The sequence below is a fragment of the Mercenaria mercenaria genome, chromosome 16 (assembly GCF_021730395.1).
Source record: "Mercenaria mercenaria strain notata chromosome 16, MADL_Memer_1, whole genome shotgun sequence".
Classification (NCBI taxonomy): domain Eukaryota; kingdom Metazoa; phylum Mollusca; class Bivalvia; order Venerida; family Veneridae; genus Mercenaria; species Mercenaria mercenaria.
The window spans coordinates 13393164-13412595 of record NC_069376.1 but is presented as its reverse complement, the minus strand read 5'-3'; the positions used below and the strand labels follow the sequence as shown (position 1 = coordinate 13412595).

The 19432-nt window shown below is 35.3% G+C and overlaps 1 protein-coding gene and 1 long non-coding RNA gene across 5 annotated transcripts in view; one reads left to right on the top strand and one right to left on the bottom strand.

Moving 5' to 3' along the window:
* Nucleotides 1-19432, top strand: part of LOC123540074 (uncharacterized) — a 180335-nt gene that overhangs the window by 37777 nt on the left and 123126 nt on the right. For all 3 annotated transcript variants that reach the window (XM_053526120.1, XM_053526119.1, XM_053526121.1), the window contains exon 2: nt 11280-12087. In XM_053526120.1, the coding sequence (XP_053382095.1) occupies nt 11515-12087 (573 nt within the window). In that variant the 5' untranslated portion in view covers nt 11280-11514. The remainder of the gene's footprint in view (nt 1-11279; nt 12088-19432) is intronic.
* On the bottom strand, nt 14567-18082 carry LOC128549478 (uncharacterized). 2 transcript variants are annotated; one of them, XR_008367748.1, is made up of 3 exons: nt 17901-18082; nt 16976-17072; nt 14567-16461 (listed from the first exon to the last, which is right to left on the bottom strand). It is a non-coding gene; the product is annotated as an uncharacterized LOC128549478 (long non-coding RNA). The 2 variants fall into 2 exon arrangements; XR_008367747.1 differs by lacking the exon at nt 17901-18082 and having other exon boundaries at nt 16976-17559.

The following is a 19432-nucleotide window of genomic DNA, read 5'->3' as shown; positions in this document are numbered from 1 at the left end:
TACGCAACATTTTGAGGTTTCATTTAGAAAAATATTTGGTAAAATGAATTCTCTGTGATCGTTTTGCACAATGGCTATCACTTTGAAATTTGTCTCTGTTTCAGCTGGAGGAAAAAAAGACATAACTTAGACAAAATTAACAAATAAAAAACAAACAAACAAATAAACAACAACGACACGGTAAAAGTCACTTAAAGATGAATCACAGTGCGAAATATGTTAACTTCAGAACTGTATCAAGTTAGTACAATTGTTAAACATTACCAATACGGGTCCACTGTCGTAATATAACCTGAAAAAAGTTGTAAACGTGTGTTTACATCTACACCCCCCACCCTAGACTGGCTCCCGTCCCTATGTTTGTTCTTATTTACATATATCAATTTTCTTCATTAAGAGGGACGTAACTCCAGAAGGATGTTTCTACATTGAGATTTTTTATTGCCCCTGGCTCCGAACATAGGTTCAGCCATCAGATAAAATTGTGCTATTTTAAAGGCATAAAATTTTCTTATAAAATGTTTCCAGTATTTATATAAAAATAACCATGCAGCCAGGGCGCCAGGCTACCCCCACCCTTAAAGCAAATTAGTGACTAAGCGCTTTTTACATTATATCTTTCAGTATTCGTCAGAATGTTTAAAACAAATTTAGTCTAAAAATAGCCTAAAACAGGTATATATGTGGCCATTTCTTTCTTATCACGTTACTGTGGCAATCACGCAGCGATTATGTCCCTTAGTACCTATAGCAAATGATCTGAAAAAATAGTTTCTTAAAACTTAAGCCCTAAATATAAGACCTGACACAACTCATATCAGTATAAGTTCATTTTAATTGAATTTGATATTTCATATTTCTTATTTTCCACGTAATGTCAGGTCGTCGAAAATGCGCAGTATAATTCCTATCGATGATTGTTTCTCGGAACCAGCATTTGTTTAATACTTAGCTCCTTATAGACCAAGGTCATAATAAACAAAGCGGTCAACGTTGAGTTAGTTCCATTCATACGGACATTTCATTCATGGAGGCGAATTAATTTAAACCATCATTATGTAATATTTTCTAATGTTAATTCTTTCAAGTATTTACTGTTAGAAAAATAAAACATTATTAGAACATGTTTGCGCAAGTAGATCTATTGAAACAGGTAAGTTTAACAATCTCTATGGCAAAACTGATTAATGTGGCGGACTATTTGAATTGCGCATGAAATTATATTTTGTGTTGTCAGTCTCAGCACCTGTTGAACTTGACAGAAACTCGATACAAATATATGGTTATAATAGTCTGTCGAATATCGCCAGCCTAAAAATCATACTGTTACGTTCTATTATTCTGTTTTCCATGAATGTTTTTTTTTTATACGCTCGAAGGAACGTATTATGTTATGGTCCCGGTGTCTGTCTGTCCGTCCCTACGTTAGCAATTTCGTGTCCACTCTGTAACTCTTCAACCCCTTGAAGGATTTCAAAGAAACTTTACACAAATGTTCACCACACTGAGACGATGTGCAGAGCGCATGTTTTGGATGTCTCATTTCAAGGTCAAGGTCACACTTAGGTGTCAAAGGTCATATGAGTGTGTTTCGTGTCCGCTCTGTAACTCTTGAACTGCTTGAAGGATTTCAAAGAAAATTGGCACAAATGTTGACCACACTGAGACGACATGCAGAGCACATGTTTTGGATGTCTCATTTCAAGTTCAAGGTCACACTTAGGGGTCAGAGGTTATATGAGTGTGTTTCGTGTCCGCTCTGTAACTCTTGAACTGCTCGAAGGATTTCAAAGAAACTTTACTCAAATGCTCACCACACTGAAACGATGTGCAGAGTGCTTGTTTTGGATGACTTACTTCAAGGTCAAGGTCACACTTAGGGGTCAAAGGTCATATATTACTTTGCTTTGTATATATTGCTATGCACTGCATTGCTCTTGTTTTCATTTGGCAGATCCCTTTCGTTCTACAATAAATTATTTTTAATAACTTCCCTTTTTTGTTACTATATATAGCTTATTTTGAAACTTTTTTATTTTTGGCTTTAGGGAAAAACCAAGACCACTTTTCTGTGGTACAACATGGATGGTACATCCAATTGTTAGATGTATTTTGACATAACTTTACCTGGTAAGAATTTTTTTGTGGACTTAGAAATTTTTTTTTGGAATTTCATCTTTTTGTTGTTCCTGTCCTTTGGGCTTCAATAGTCATGTTCTTTAAATTTTGCTCCCATCCTGTGATGTAACCCTTTGGGCGTATTTTGCCCCGCTTGGTGGCGCTCTTGTTTTTTATGCCCCCACTTTGGGGTGGGGGGGGGGCATATAGATTTGCTCTTGTCCGTCCGTCCGTCTGTCCGTCCGTCCGAAAATGTTGTGTCGAACGTACCTCTGAAAGTATTTGACGTAGAGTCACAAAACTTTACAGGAATGTTGGTCAGCATGTGTAGTTGTGCACCTGGGGTTTCGCGTCCGGATTCATTCAGTCATGTAGAAGTTATGGCCCCTGACTTTGTAAAAATTGGTCATTTTAATGTTGTGTCGTGCCTAGCTCCAAAAGTATATGACCTAGAGTCACCAAAACTTTACAGGCATGTTGGTCAGCATGTGTATAGTTGTGCACCTGGGGTTTCGCGTCCGGATTCATCCAGTCATGTAGGAGTTATGGCCCCTGACTAATGTCATGTAGTGGGGGCATCTGTGTCCCATGGACACATTTCTAGTTATAAAAACAACAAGAAAACATAAATCTTTCTTGTTTCATTTCTAATTTTTCATAATTATGTTTACACCAAAATATTTTCCGAGCTTATAAGTTTATAAATGTTCCTAAGTACATATCATAATGCACATCAGGTATGTATGTCAAGAGTACAAATATTTTTAAAACAACACATACACGTAACCAGTATTTTGGATGATCAAATGACAGGATCATTATAATTCTGAACATGTCAAAAAAATCAAGTTTCCCAAGTTTTTTCAAAATTTTATGATTGTCATCTTCGGAAATATTTAACAATACATGCGTTCTTGAAGAAGTTTCAATTACAGTGTATAAAGACTATGGACGACAAAGGCACAAGCCCAAAATGTTCTTCGATTAATTTGTATTTTAGCGGTAGTATTAAAGAGTTCTCATATATAGTATTTGCCCTTGATAACATTAAATTTTGTTCTGGACTACCTGTTAGCTCGCCAGACGTCTGTTTCGTCATTTCCTAACACGTAGGATCTGGTCTTCTTGGAATTCTGGCATTTCATGAACTTAATATATTCATTAACATGTATCTGGAATGTATTTTATAACTTGTATTTCTGTGAGTGCCTATTAACGTAAACTGATTTCGACAGAAGTCTGTCCTTTCGCAAAATAAAAGAGTCGGTGTGTCAACAGCCCGTATGAAACTATCGTAACATCAGCATAAACAAACGTACGCTATGGGACATTTTACTTGGATACGGAAAAAACATAATAACTTTGTAATACATTGAATGATTTTTTGAAAACATACAGCTTTCAATAGCAGGAAAAAATAATATTTTAATTCTGTTTACAAAAACAACGCAACTTTGTTACCTTTAAATTAAACCATGTTGGAACTTTAAGTTTGTTTCAGTTATACTCTTAACAAGTAGCATGGGACATTTGTACTTAAGACATGAAAAATTTATATGTATATTTCTGACATTGAAATAAAATGTCAGATATACATATTCCGAATAAGCACCAAAATAATATTTCCTGTGTAAAATATTGTAGATTTTTTGTTTATAAAAATCGAGTTAAGTAAGAATTAAAATTTTTTCTTAAATCCACAAGTCCTATTTCTACTGAATCTTGATCTTCACATCCGTGCCTGAACTTTTAAGTGTGTCTGACGCGTTTCTGATTATGTTATTTTGTTTAACGTGTATGACGTCAGTAGCTTACGGCAGATAATTATTTCACGGAAGTTTCATGAGCGTCAGACATGTTTTTGTTAAGTTTCATCTGTCTATTTTATCGTTGATGCATGAAAATTTGATGAAATTTCCCATTACATCTCTACAACATAATTTCTTTGTGTAAGGTCGTTTTAGGCCCGCAAAAATCGCTAATACTATTAAATAGCTTATTTAGATTAACTAAAAGCTACAAAATGAAATAGGGCTTGGTTTCTATTTTCAGAAGATATATTACATAATAAATATATCACATCAGAAATAGCGATAGTGAAACTTCTTTAATAGAAAATATAGCCAAAAATGACTTAGCTCCAACTTATGACGTCGCGTCTGTAAATTCTTTATAAATATGCCCTGTTCTTACTTTTTTGTTTTTGTTTACCAGTTTAATAGGACAAAAAAAAAATGCTTGACTACAGATAAATTGGAATTTCGCTCGGTCACATTTTCAGATTTGATTGTTTCTGGTTGAGACCTTTAGGTAGGCAACGTGAAATATCAGAATACCCGAGGTTTCATTATTTAGACTTACATCGCAGATATACATGTACACCGTATATTATTTGAATAAACTTCCCTATGAAGTTCCGGCCTTGATTCCAGTTGTTTTTCTTGTGGTCCAATGTATGATATACATGTATAGCAATGTATGTCAATCGTTGTTTAACTATAATGTCAAGGTATATGACTGGAATATTCAAACGGGGAGAAAGTATGTAAGCGGCCGGGTAGCTCAGTTTGTAGAGCTTCGGAACGGTATTTCGATGCTCCGGATTCTAGTCCCGGTCTGGTGGTACATTTTTCTAACCCTGTGACATTTGGCACCCAACGTGGGGTCGTGACTGAATATACTCCGAGTAGAAATTCGAGGACATTTGATTATTTTGTCTCCCATCCGTGTGTGTCTGTCTGTCTGTCAGACTGTCTGTCACAAATCTTGTCTGCACTCTTAAGTTAAACAGCTGCCATCCGATCTTCACCAAACTTTAATAAAATGTGTATACCAAACAGTCCCCGGCCAAGTTCAATAACGAGCCAAAGTGGCTTAGACACTTCAGAATAATGGCCCTTGAATAACCGCAAAATGGTCTTTTTTCTTGTCCGCGCTCTAACTTCAAACGTTCTCATCAGATCTTCACCAAACCTGAACAAAATGTGTTTGCCGATAAGACCTCGGCCAATTTCGATAACTAGCCGAATCAGCTCAGGTACTTTAGAATAATGGCCATTGAAGTACGGAAAATCGCTTTGTACACACTTGTCCGCATTCTCAACCGATCTTCACCAAACTTGAACAAAATGTTTTTACCAATTTATGTCCTCGGTCAAGTTTTATAACTAGCCAAATCGGCCAAAGCATTTCAGAATTACAGCCCTTGAATTACCGAAAATGACTCTGTACATATATGCCAGTAATACATGTATTGGTGCATCGTTGACTCAGATACATAACTATTCAGACGATTAGGCAGTTGTGGGAGACATGCACTCTGTAGTTCATTCATGTAGCAAGCTAGCCTAAAAATATAACATGAAGAATTGAATATTATTTGTTTATTATACCGCGATTCATGAATTTGCAAAATGTCCCTGTGTGATTTATACACGTATACACAGAAAGAAAATGGGATTCAACCTTTAAAATTATTGAAGTAATCGTTAGGGTTTGATACCATCGGTACAGTACCGAATAATCACTTCGAAAAGTACCGGTATATACCGTTTCGTAAAGAACTGGTTCCGATTTCGATATTTCCTTAAAAGTAAACAAACAAAATAATTACCAAATTTGTGGCAAAAGAAAGCAGAAAATAAGCAAATAGTATTTGAAACACGTGCAGTAATAACGCGATCGACATTGTTAACTGACACCGCTCCGAGTAATCTCCCTGTATTAACATGGAGAGCTGGCCTTGCGAATAATTTTGTATGGTAAATATTCTTATAAAAACTTTTTTTCCCGTCGTTTTAAACTACGTAAATCATATTTAATCGCAAAACTGTTTTGCTTTTTGTCATATTCTATCAAAACAAATGGGAAAAAAAAATGATTTAAATAAAATGTTACGAAACTAAGCTGTAACCTACGTATACAAGTCATCGGTTTTCGCGAACTAATAGAAATATGTTACTGTTGGTTCTTTCAAGCGTTTTGAGTGTCATTTTTCAATGAAAATTGTGTAGAAAAAATGTTGCACTTTAAATACATTACTAGTTAACCTGGTTGAAGATTTATCGTAAGTGACAGTGAGTCTGACTGGGTTAATTTTAAAGTTAAAATGTGTTGAATTTAACAGCTCTCGTCAGTGCTGAGCAAGCATAACCACAGTCACAGTGAGTCCTAGATTTAAATTGCACAGGGAGCAACGTAGCTACTCTAGTATTTTTTTTTATCTTGGAAAATTCTAGTTTGTAAGATATGTTTATCTTTTGTTTCCTCTCTCTTTAATAGTTCTAAGACAACATCCAATTAACAGTCTTAAGATTTTTATATATCACAGCAAATTTTCCTGTATAACTATTTAAATGGGTGTATTTAATACTAACTAAGTCATTGCTTATGTGATGTACTTCAAAGCTTGGTATCGGTATCAGTATCGTTAAAATACCGTATCGTTTCGTTGGTACCGGTATAGGTACTGACCGCTACGTCCTTTACGATATCCAACCGTAATTGTCATATGGCACCGTAAGCACCATACCTAAAGTTCTGTAGTAATAACTTCAAATAATTATAGAATGTTCCAAATATGAGAATATTATTTTAATGAAATAACTTTTCCAAGTTAAATCTATACATTGTCTAAAAAGATAATTATATAATATGTATGTTTTCACCGCCGCCGGTTTCGTCGGGGAACTGTCTTAACATTTTCGCGAAATATGCATACTTCTTCATATATTTGATAAAGGGGTGGGCCTTCCCAGATGCGACATATCTTCATTAACTTATGTCCGATTTTAATACCTTGTTGCAAAGGACAAGCCAGTATATAGCGAAAACAGGCCAAGTCAGATTAAACTCGATTTGCTACGGGTAAAGGTCATAGGTCGTCCGATAATAATCTCAAAGAGCATTTTTTTCAGAGGTGTCAAGGTCAAGGCAGTCCTTAAAACTCAATCACTCACCGAGTCCAACGATACCATTGGAGCAATTCCCACAGCTCCCCGGGTCGGGCCAGTTTAGACTTGCCCAGCAACCTTCCGCATATAACATTAAAGTGCATTGCACACCGTACTCTGAATTCCGCAAAGAGAGGCGATAGGCCGTTCATCGTGTATGTCCTTTTTAGCTCACCTGTCACGAAGTGACAATGTGAGCTATTGTGACTGCTTGATGTCCGTCGTCAGTCGTGCGTTGATCGTCAACAATTTCTAAATAATCTTCTTGAAAACCACAGGGCAGAATTACACCAAACTTCACAGGAATGATCCTTGGGTGGCCCCCTTTTACAATTATTCAAAGAATTGAATTCCATGCAGAACTCTGGTTGCCATGACAACCGAAAGGAAAAACTTAAAAAATCTTATTGTCCAAAACCAAAGGACCTAGGGCTTTGATATCTGGTGTGTAGCATCATCTAGTGGTCCTCTACCAAAAGTGTTCAAGTTATTTCCCTAGGGTCAAAATATGGTCCGGCCCCAGGGGTCACATGGTTTATATAGACTTCTATAGGGAAAACTTTGAAAATCTTCTTGTACAAACCCACATGACCTAGGGCTTTGATATTTGGTATGTAGCATCATCTAGTGGTCCTCTACCAAAATTATTCAAATTATCCCCCTAGGGTCAAATATGACCCCGCCCCGGGGGTCACATGGTTTATATAGACTTATATAGGGAAAACTTTGAAAATCTTCTTGTACAAAATCACATGGCCAAGGGCTTTGATGTTTGGTATGTAGCATCATCTAGTGGTCCTCTACCAAGATTGTTTAAATTATCCCCAAGGGTCAAATATGGCCCCGCCCTGGGGGTCCCAAATTTTACATAGACTTATATAGGGAAAAAAATCTTTTTGTCTGAAACCACAACACTTAGTCCTTTGATATTTGGTTTGTAGCATTGTCTTATGGTCCTCAACCAAAATTTTTCAAATTGTACCCCTTCGGTGAAAAGAGGCCCTGCCCTGGGGGTCCCAAGTTTTATATAGACTTGTATAGGAAAAAGCTTTAAAAATTTTCTTGTCTGAAACCATACGACCTAGGCTTTTGATATTTGGTATGATGCATTGTCTAGTAGTCCTCTACCAAAATTGTTCAAATTATGCCCCTGGGATTAAAAGAATTATATAGGAAAAATACTTAATATCATCTGATCCTATTTGCAAGACTGTTTAATTATAATTACCTGATGACCCCAAGTGATATAATGATGTCACTTGACTGTGACCTTGACCTACTGACCTACTTTTTTTTTTTTAGGACACCTGTCACATAGTGACAAGGTGACCTTTAGTGATCGCGCAGCGTCCGTCGTCCGTCCGTACGTCCGTAAACGTTTGCTTGTGACCACTCTAGAGGTCACATTTTTGAGGGATCTTTATGAAAGTTGGTCAGAATGTTCATCTTGATGATATCTAGGTCAGGTTCGAAACTGGGTCACGTGCCTTCAAAAACTAGGTCAGTAGGTCTAAAAATAGAAAAACCTTGTGACCTCTCTAGAGGCCAAATATATTTCACAAGATCTTCATGAAAATTGGTCAGAATGTTCACCTTGATGATATCTAGGTCAAGCTCGAAACTGGGTCATGTGCCATCAAAAACTAGGTCAGTAGGTCAAATAATAGAAAAACCTTGTGACCTCTCTAAAGGCCATATTTTTCATGGGATCTATATGAAAATTAGTGTGAATGTTCATCTTGATGATGTCTAGGTCAAGTTCGAAACTGGGTCACGTGCCGTTAAAAACTAGGTCAGAAGGTCTAAAAATAGAAAAACCTTGTGACCTCTCTAGAGGCCATACTTGTGAATGGATCTTCATAAAAATTGGTCAGAATGTTTATCTTGATGATATCTAGTTCAAGTTCGAAAGTGGATCACGTGTTCTTAAGAAGTAGGTCAGTAGGTCAAATGATGAAAAAACCTTGTGACCTCTCTAGAGGTAATATTTTTCATGGGATCTGTATGAAAGTTGGTCTGAATGTTTATCTTGATGATATATAAGTCAAGTTTGAAACTGGGTCAACTGCGATCAAAAACTAGGTCAATAGGTCTTAAATAGAGAAAACCTTGTGACCTCTCTAGAGGCCATTGAATGGATCTTCATGAAAATTGGTCAGAATGTTCACCTTGATGATATCTAGGTCAAGTTTTGAAACTGGGTCACGTGCCATCAAAAACTAGGTCAGTAGGTCAAATAATAAAAAAACCTTGTGACCTCTCTAGAGGCCATACTTTTCAGGGGATCTTTATGAAAGTTGGTCTGAATGTTCATCTTGATGATATCTAGTTCAAGTTTGAAACTGGGTCAACTGCGGTCAAAAACTAGGTCAGTAGGTCTAAAATTAGAAAAATCTTTTGACCTCTCTAGAGGCCATATTTTTCAATGGATCTTCATGAAAATTGGTCAAAATTTTTATCTTGATGATATCTAGGTCAAGTTCTTAACTGGGTCACATGAGCTCAAAAACTAAGTCACTATGTCAAATAATAGAAAAAACAACGTCATACTTAAAACTGGGTCATGTGGGAACAGGTGAGCGATTCAGGACCATCATGGTCCTCTTGTTTTAAGATACAGCCTTGAAATTTTGATGACACTTGCACACAAATCGTAAAACTGAATTTCATTGTCCATGAATGTGACCTACTGACTTTCTTAATGTTTTATCATCAGTTTGCTACTTGAAACATGTAGCTCAAATTATTTAGGTGAGCGATCCAAGGTCATCCTGACCCTCTTGTTTAATATAGTTATGAGGCATTCTTGACCTAACTACTACTTGATTTTAGAAAGGTATAATTAGCAAGACAAGTATCAAGATCAACATCAAATCCTAAAAATCAAAATCAAAACGGAAAGCAACTTGTATCAGGTATTGGACTGTTAAATAAGTAGTGTTTTCGTATTAATTTTACTATGTGTGATAAAAATTGAAGCCAAATTCCTTTTACAAAGTATTTGTAGCTTAAATAGTGTGAACTCGAACTGCCTCTAACCAACAAGCTAACGGATATGACGATTCATTTTAACGTAAATCAACTAGCGATTGAACGTAGTTTCTTACTTTTCCAAGTGGTAGAAAAAGGTTAAATAATGGTGAAGGGTCTGCGGAATTAAATGATGTGTAGTAAATTCATTCCTATTCGTTTTGTTACCATAGTAAACTGAATAATGTCGAATGAATTTTGCTGTATGTATAGCAATTAGTTACTATAAAACCTGTTTGGTATACAAGAATTTCATTAATGCAATTTGGCATGTAGGCAGTAAGCTAGACTTTCTATTTAGAAAGTGTGCCAGGTTTGGATAATACCATTTTGGATAAAATCAAGCTGTTGAATATTTTACAAGACTTAGTCAGCTTTTAAATTTCGTAACTAATATTGATTGAACGTTTTCATTTTCTGATGAACATACTTAAAGCCCCAGAATCATGAATTTATTTAAGTGACCAGTACATGTAAACTGTATAATTCAGGGGATGAGGGCAGTGAAATTATTTGCTTTTTCGAAACTGAGTTATTTCAAATACATATGTTTTATAGACAAGTATCCAGTTTGTCCGGAAATTATAATATTTTTATTCAATTTTCTCAAACTGATATGCGTTCTAGCGACTTGCCTACCCATTTGAAAATGAAGCCTATGGTGAAAATAGGAACAAACTTTTTACACACCCTTTACATTACAGTAATTCTAGATTTCTAGAGTTTTATTTGAAATTATTATACCTTATTCTGATAAAACAATGTTGAAACACATGGACAATGGAGACGTGTGTGTAGATGGTGATTTGATCTATATAGATTTTCAGTTGGCAAAAAGATTTCAAAAATTGATGTGTAAGGGAAGCTATTATTGGTGGTCCCCCATTTCTTCACCTCCGACAAAAGCAAAAGAGACCACTACGTTCTGTATTTCATTTTTCTATATTGCGCCATAATAGTTATTATAACTACCACCTTTCTGACGACTAGCTTTTTTTTCAATTATTTCGCAGGCAAATTATGTATTCAAATAAACACATCACTTAATAGTAACAAGTCTCACTGGGTATCCCAAAATGTCTTATTACATGCCAGAACAACGTCAATGATAACTCGCTATTTTTACCACACAAAGTTTTCTAATAGTATTATTAGTATATTTTTGTTTTACTTTTGCAGACAGCTGACCACAATGGCAAAAGTCGACATTGGTTAAGGGAAATTTCTATAAGAATTCCAACTGTCGTCCCTACAGGCCGCAATTTCAAACAAGGCAGGATAGTCACAAAAGATAGACTTTTCCGAAGAAAGATTTCTTAGCTTTTTAGGTATGAAAAAAAATTCAGTGTGTAAAACTGATATCATGGAATGAACATATTTGATTACATTGGTTCATCAATTGTGTAAAAAAACTATGGCTACTCCATTGTATAGTTCAAAACTATCGGGATCAAAATTCAAGAATTGGATTAAGGCTGGATTAGGTGTTCTATATACTAAAGAAGGCATTGAGCCTTTTGTTTATGATGAAATAGTACAGTTCCAGCAGAAATGTTTGAGCGACATTTGCAACGATAAAGGACTTCCTGCTGGTACCACATGTTCTAGTTGTTGTACAGAAAATGTTATTGTTTGTCCTACGGATAGAATTTGTAATGTGGGACGTGGGAAATGCAAATTCCATAGAAATTCTGCAACGCAATATCTCCCATCTGGCTGCCCTAACAGGATATGTCACAATTTCAAAAACGAAATACAGAATGCTCATCGTTTCTGTGGTCCATCATATAAAAACACTGATGCTACCCAGTGGTGCAGCAATACATGGGAGGTTGCTAAATGCTTCATGCCACCAGACAGGTACAAGGATGTGATAAATGCATCAGAGACGAATTTCAATGGAATCGTCAGTGTGATTATCAACTATAAAGCCTTTCAGTCGAAAGTTCACGATGACCTTAGTAGGAGAATCAATATTTTTCACAAGGTATGTCTAAAGTCATCTTTATCAATATTAAAATAAATTGTTATGCTCCTCGTCAGAGAAGGCGGGGTAGCTATATAGTTTTGCAGATTTTTATACAAGCTGAAAATGAAGTGGCAATGAGTACTCTGCGAATACTGACCCGTAATTCTAGCCACTTCCTGACATGGGTTTGGCAGATAAGCCGTATTGTGATTTTTACATATAACATAAAATAGCTATTATGAATTTTTAGCTCACCTGAGCACGAAGTGCTCAAAGGTGAGCTTTAGTGATCGCCCTGTGTCCGGCGTCCGTCGTCGTCCGTCGTCCGTCCGTCCGTCGTCAACAATTTGACTGTTAACACTCTGGAGGTCACATTTTTGGCCCAATCTTAATGAAACTTGGTCAGAATGTTACCCTCAGTAAAATCTTGGACGAGTTCGATATTGGGTCATCTGGGTTCAAAAACTAGGTCACCAGGTCAAATCAAAGGAAAAGCTTGTTAACACTCTAGAGGTCACAATTTTGGCCCAATCTTTATGAAACTTGGTCAGAATATTACCCTCAATAAAATCTTGGACGAGTTCGATATCGGGTCATCTTGGGTCAAAAACTAGGTCACCAGGTCAATTCAAAGGAAAAGCTTGTTAACACTCTAGAGGTCACATTTTTGGCCCAATCTTAATGAAACTTGGTCAGAATGTTATCCTCAATAAAATCTTGAAAGAGTTCGACATTGGGTCATCTGGGGTCAAAAACTAGGTCACCAGGTCAAATCAAAGGAAAAGCTTGTTAACACTCTAGAGGTCACATTTTTGGCCCAATCTTAATGAAACTTGGTCAGAATGTTACCCTTAATAAAATCTTTGACGAGTTCGATATTGGGTTATCTGGGGTCAAAAACTAGGTCACCAGGTCCAATCAAAGGAAAAGCTTGTTAACACTGTAGAGGCCGCATTTATGACTATATCTTCATGAAACATGGTCAGAATGTTAATATTGATGATCTTAAGGTCCAGTTTGAATCTGGGTCCTGTAGGATTAAAAACTAGGTCACCAGGTCCAATCAAAGGAAAAGCTAGTTTACACTGTAGAGGCCACATTTATGACCATATCTTAATGAAACTTGGTCAGATTGTTAAACTTGATGATCTTTAGGACGAGTTCGAATCTGGGTCATGTCGGGTCAAAAACTAGGTCACCAGGTCAATCAAAGGAAAAGCTAGTTAACACTGTAGAGGCCACATTTATGACCATATCTTAATGAAACTTGGTCAGAATGTTAATCTTGATGATCTTTAGGTCAAGTTTAAATCTGGGTCAGATGGGGTCAAAAACTAGGTCACTAGGTCATATCAAAGGAAAAGCTTGTTAACACTCTAGAGGCCACATTTATGATGTATCGTCATGAAACTTAGTCAGAATGTTAAACTTGATGATCTTTAGGTCAAGTTCAAATCTGGGTCATGTCAGGTCAGAAACTAGGTCACGGGGTCAAATCAGAGGAATAGCTAGTTAACACTTTAGAGGCCACATTTATGACCATATCTTAATGAAACTTGGTCAGAATGTCAATCTTACTGATCTTTAGGTCAGTAGGTCAGGTGAGCGATACAGGGCCTTCATGGCCATCTTGTTAGAAACACTTTTATAGCCTCTTCATTTGCAAATTTATACAAGTAGAACGAGAGGCAAATACTGGTTATTAACAATGATATGACACGTCTTGCGAAAAGGTAATATTTGGTCATATATTTTCCGTTATACTTTGTTTTAATGACGACTACAGAAAGATCAAATTCAAATGTTTTTAACTAACGAGTCGACGCGATATGCTTTTATCCTGATGCGGTCCATTTGTGTTTTCATTTTCTCTAAAAAAAGTATTCCAACAAACATGAACATTTCTGAATGAATGTACAAATGAAGTGAAAGAATTAAATACGTTAAGCATTTTCCGCTCGTAAAAATGTTTTTAATTTGAAGAATGTTTGAATCGATCAAACTCAGTCATTGTCCTTCTGAAGGCTAATCATGTTTAACACATTGAAAATTGTCATATGAGTTTGGATTGCACAAATTGGCACGTGTATTCAGAGTTTATCTCTAATCAACGTGATTGCATTCTGTTGATTGCGTTATGTATGGTGGTGACACGTGATACTTATTAACTAACAAATAAACATGCTTCCTTTCTGTTGTACACGGATAGGAGAGAACTGAACAGATATTTTATTATATGTGACAGAGCATGAGATTTTGGGTCCAAATGCAATTTTGGTCAAAAATGGGGTTTTGGGCTAATCTGACAGACTGATCCGTTCTGAGTAAAAATCTTCAATTTGACAACGAAAATCAGTCGTTGTCATGGAGATATAACCACTTTTCGGACACCATGTTTTTGTCTAACTGTATCAAAACTGAGGCAGTATATCTTAATAATGACACCATATTTAAATAATATCAAGATAAAATACATGATAAAATAACAAAAGCAACATGCAATTAATGGAATGTATTTCTTTTTGTCTCTTTCTTTCATGTAGTATAAAAATATTTATGTTCTAAAAATCGTTTCTATAGCAACACTGTTGTTTAACCTCTTTTTTAACAGTCTCTTGATGAATCTAGCAATAAATTACATAGAATGTGAAATAAATACACAATTAACTTTTTCTAGTGTGCTAACAGTTTACAGACAACTGTTTTATGACATTCTTTTGAACAAGATACAGAATTTATTTGATATCAAATTAGACAACATCCCAAAAACTAGGACATTAATCTTATTATTATAGACACCTTATCTATTAAACAGTAAGAAAGAAAATCAGACAAGAAGATATAATTATTAGACTGTTATTATCAACTGTGAGTTTGCTAAAATTTCAAAAGACTTAGATATACTGATCAGTGAATCATTACCATGGCAACGATGTGGTATTTTCTTACAAAAATACTAACATTACCATGGCAACAATGTGGTATTTTCTTACAAAAATACTAACATTTTTGACAATTTCTTTGTAATAAATTGAATATTGGAAGTGTTTTTCCATATATTTACATCAAAAGCTGTCTGTTTTCTTATTTAAAAGTAAGAGAGTAGACATCATTCCGTGAAAATTAATGTAATATGGTTTGAGAAATACATAACTTTCAGATACACCTCTCTAAGTTACAACTATTGCCATTTTAAGGCAGGCTTGTGTAATAACATAGTGCTTTGTTGATGCAATTATTACATATGAAAATATATTCACTAACATAATACAGCTTAACATATATAACATATAAACAAGAAAGATGTTGTTTACATATGATGATATCCAAAATAATTTAAAAGTTAAATTAATGTTACCATGGCAACAATGCACTATTTTCTTAAAATAGTAGTTTTTTTGTTAATTTTCCAGAAAGAATCAGAACATTTATTTAGCATCTGTTCAGTATACATTTGTTTTACACCACAAATGGTCAATTATGATCATTTATAAAAGGCAAATATCATTTTATGTAATATAACTTGTCTTCCAGAACTACATATTTTCCTGATATTCCTACCTGCATTACAGCTCTGCCATTTTATGGCAGATTTGTGTTATAACATGTTTTGTTGATGGTTACACATAAAAGATATTTTCTTGCAGAACATAGTCTGATTAGCAGAATATATATACACATGCTGTTTACATAATCAAAAAAATCTAAATTTAAGTCAAATTTGTGTTACCATGGCAACTCACAATGTTTTGCAAAACAATTAGCTATTTCTGCAAAGGTCATGTCATGTAAAAATATCTTTTAACACAATTATAACCATGGATTAACATGATTAATTCTTGAAATGAGATATATTATATTCAGCCAGTAACAAATATTTTCTGCTATATTGGTAGTTTTCTGCCATTTCTGGAAAAATCCTTCCTACACTCACACTGGCAAGGCAGTTTGGATTGTAAAAATGTTTCCTCCAAAGGTTGTGCTTTAATGTCACACATGTTGTAATTTTGAAACAACTAGGATTCATTCAACAGACATGTCTTAGTAGTTCATGCATGCAGTTTTGGAAAATTTATAAGTTAAATTCTGTATTAGGATAGTGCTTCTCATACAACTGCACTGCTGTCATGACATCAGAACACTACTTTTACCCAATATTTCTCACAGTTGACTAAGTTTTACTTTTTGTAATCTGAACTAGAATTTTTAACTTTTTTCAGGTCATGAGGGCAGGTAAACATGACATTATTTGTGCAATATGGAGTTATTTGCTCATATCAGTATTTGTGACATGTACTCTATTCCATAGGCATGATTTCAGCTGGATGAACTGTAGAACATATTAATTCCTTCTGTTTCATTCCCATTTACATATTCATAGTTCTTTCATCACTGCAAAACAAAAATTCATCAACATTAGAACTTCATTTTAATAAGATTAGTATAAGGTTACAGAATATAAGACTGTTAAGCATCTTTTTAAGCTTAAGAGAGTCTTTTTGTTAAAAGCTGAATGAAAGCAGATTTGATAAGTATAAACTCATCCAAGAATCTTACAGTATTCATGCAGAAAAAGTAGCTTTTCCAGAATACATAAACTAGCTAAGATTCCTACAGACTAGACATACAATTCATGCAATCAAACTTAATATAAATACAAATACTGTGAAAATAATTTTGAAAATATGAAAAAATACATACATGATATATTCACTTATTGTATGTCATTACTTATTCACTTCTTAATATATTACACATATTTGTTGAATGGGTCTATAATCAAAATCATTTTTCTTAAAATGTTATGAATGAAATAGATCATTTATGTTTATGCTACTTTAATGTCTTTATCTTTCTTAGAATAGCAGTATAGTAACTGTAAAAATGTTTGAAGAAATTTACAAACCCCCATAAAATCCAGCTTGTTGTGTATAGACCTTCCTGGAAAATCATTTCACTGTTTAAGGTCATTGCATCAAGCCAAACAATCCTCAGTGTTTGATCTGTAAAATGAAAAAAATACTGAAAAAGGCTGAAATGTGAGATAAAAATGCCCTGGGCAGTTAGCTCAGTACATATTTAGCACAAAGACTTCTATAAAAAGAGTAATAGGTTTGAATTCCTGGCAAGGCTTTCAAAACAAAATGTATCTAAAGTTTATTTATTTTACTAAGTGGTTTTTAGTCACTTGCTAAGAACAGTACAAAATGGTGAGGAATCCAGAAATAATGACCAAGTGAACAGTATGCAAATTTAACATGAAAAGCTTTGGAAAAAACTGTCTCTTTCCAAGTAAAAACAATATTTATGCCTTGTAGAAGTTTTATGTATGGACTGATTTGAATTACATGTAAGAAATTAGTGGTTGAAGCTGACAATAGATGTGTTTCAACTATTCCTAATCAGTCACTTTCATGGCATGGCTATATTTATAAAATGACCAGGGCTTTAACTTTAATATGTAACTAAACATTATGACTGACTGTTGTAATTTTGTCTGGCACCAGAGTCACAAGGTCTTCACGTAATTGTCTTGCATACTGATTCTACTGAATACTTCTTGTAATTGTCTTGCATACAGATTCTACTGAATAACAGTCAAAACCGATTTAAAAAAAGTTGAATTTATGGCAGATTTAGTAAATAAAATATAGTCTACAATATGCTGACACTTGTAAATAAAATGTGAACTGCGCTAAGTCTACCTCGAATCTGTCATTAGCTGATTAGTGTCAAATCCGGGCTATTTTTGGAAAAGATATCGGACAAAACTGTCGATATGAACTCAAATGATATTTTTAACACTACATATCGCTTAAATACTTACTTACCTTGAGATTCGCTAACTGTCATTCTTTATACAATCGAAATAAATCAACAAGTAATTTTTTTTGGTAGTTTCATTTTCTCCGCGACCTTCGATGTTTACAAATGGCGTGTCGATTCAAAGGGCGATAAATTATCAATCATTTAAATTTTTTAAAGAAACGGAATTGCAAAACATGGAAATGTTTATAAATGTCACTTCATTTTTTTCTTGTGGCAAGGTAGAGTATTATTGGAAACAAGAAATGCATTAATTGCCGCTAACACGTGGTAACGTCCACCATTTTTTTGTGACGTAACTTTAATCGATGTTTTCTCAAATGACGTAACGCCGAATTTGGACCCAAAATGTCATGGTGCGTCACATATATCTAACTTGAACATTTACATTTCATCGTTACACATGCACGCATATCTCTGTTCTGTTATAAGATGTAACTTCTGCATGTTTTAACTTTTTATACGCCCGTTTGAAAAACAAGATGTATTATGGGAACGCCCCTGTCGGGCGGGCAGCGTCCACAGACTTTGTCCAGAGCATATCTTCTTCATGCATGGAGGGATTTTGATGGAACTTGGCACAATTGTTCACCATTATGAGAGGGAGTGTCATGCGCAAGAACCAGGTTCCTAGGTCTAAGGTCAAGGTCACACTTAGAGGTTAAAGGTCAAATTCAAGAATGGCTTTGTCCGGAGCATATCTTCTTCATGCATGGAAGGGTTTTGATGTAGCTTGGCACAATTGTTCACCATCATGAGACGGAGTGTTATGTGCAAGAACCAGGTCCCTAGGTCTAAGGTCAAGGTCACACTTAGAGGTCAAAGGATACAAGAATGAAAACTTTGTCCGGAGCATATCTTCTTCATGCATGGAGGGATTTTGATATATCTTGGCACAAATGTTCACCACCACGAGACAGAGTGTCATGAGGAAGAACCAGGTTCCTAGGTCTAAGGTCAAGGTCACACTTAGAGGCCAAAGGTCAGATACAAGAATGACTTTGTCCGGAGCATTTCTTCTTCATGCATGGAGGGATTTTGATGTAACTTGGCACAATTGTACACAATCATGAGATGGAGTTTCATGCCCAAGTCCCTTCTTTAGAATTACTTCCCTTTGTTGTTACTATAAATAGCTTATATTGTAACTTTTTCATTACTAGTTGTATAGAAAAAATCGAGACCACTTTTCAGTGGTACAACATGCATGTTACATTCTGTTCTGAGGTGTATTTCGACCTATCACTTCCTGGAAAGTATTTTTGTGTGGACTTAAATTTTTTTTTCTGTCTCACCCCCCCTCCCCCACCTCTGGGGGAGACATATTGTTTTTGCCCTGTCCGTACGTCACACTTCATTTCCGATCAGTATCTGGAGAACTGGAGAACCATTTGACCAAGAACCTTCAAACTTCATAGGATGGCAGGACTTATGGAGTAGTTGACCCCTATTGTTTTTGGGGTCACTCCATCAAAGGTCAAGGTCACAGGGGCCTGAACATGGAAAACCATTTCCGATCAATAACTTGAGAACCAGC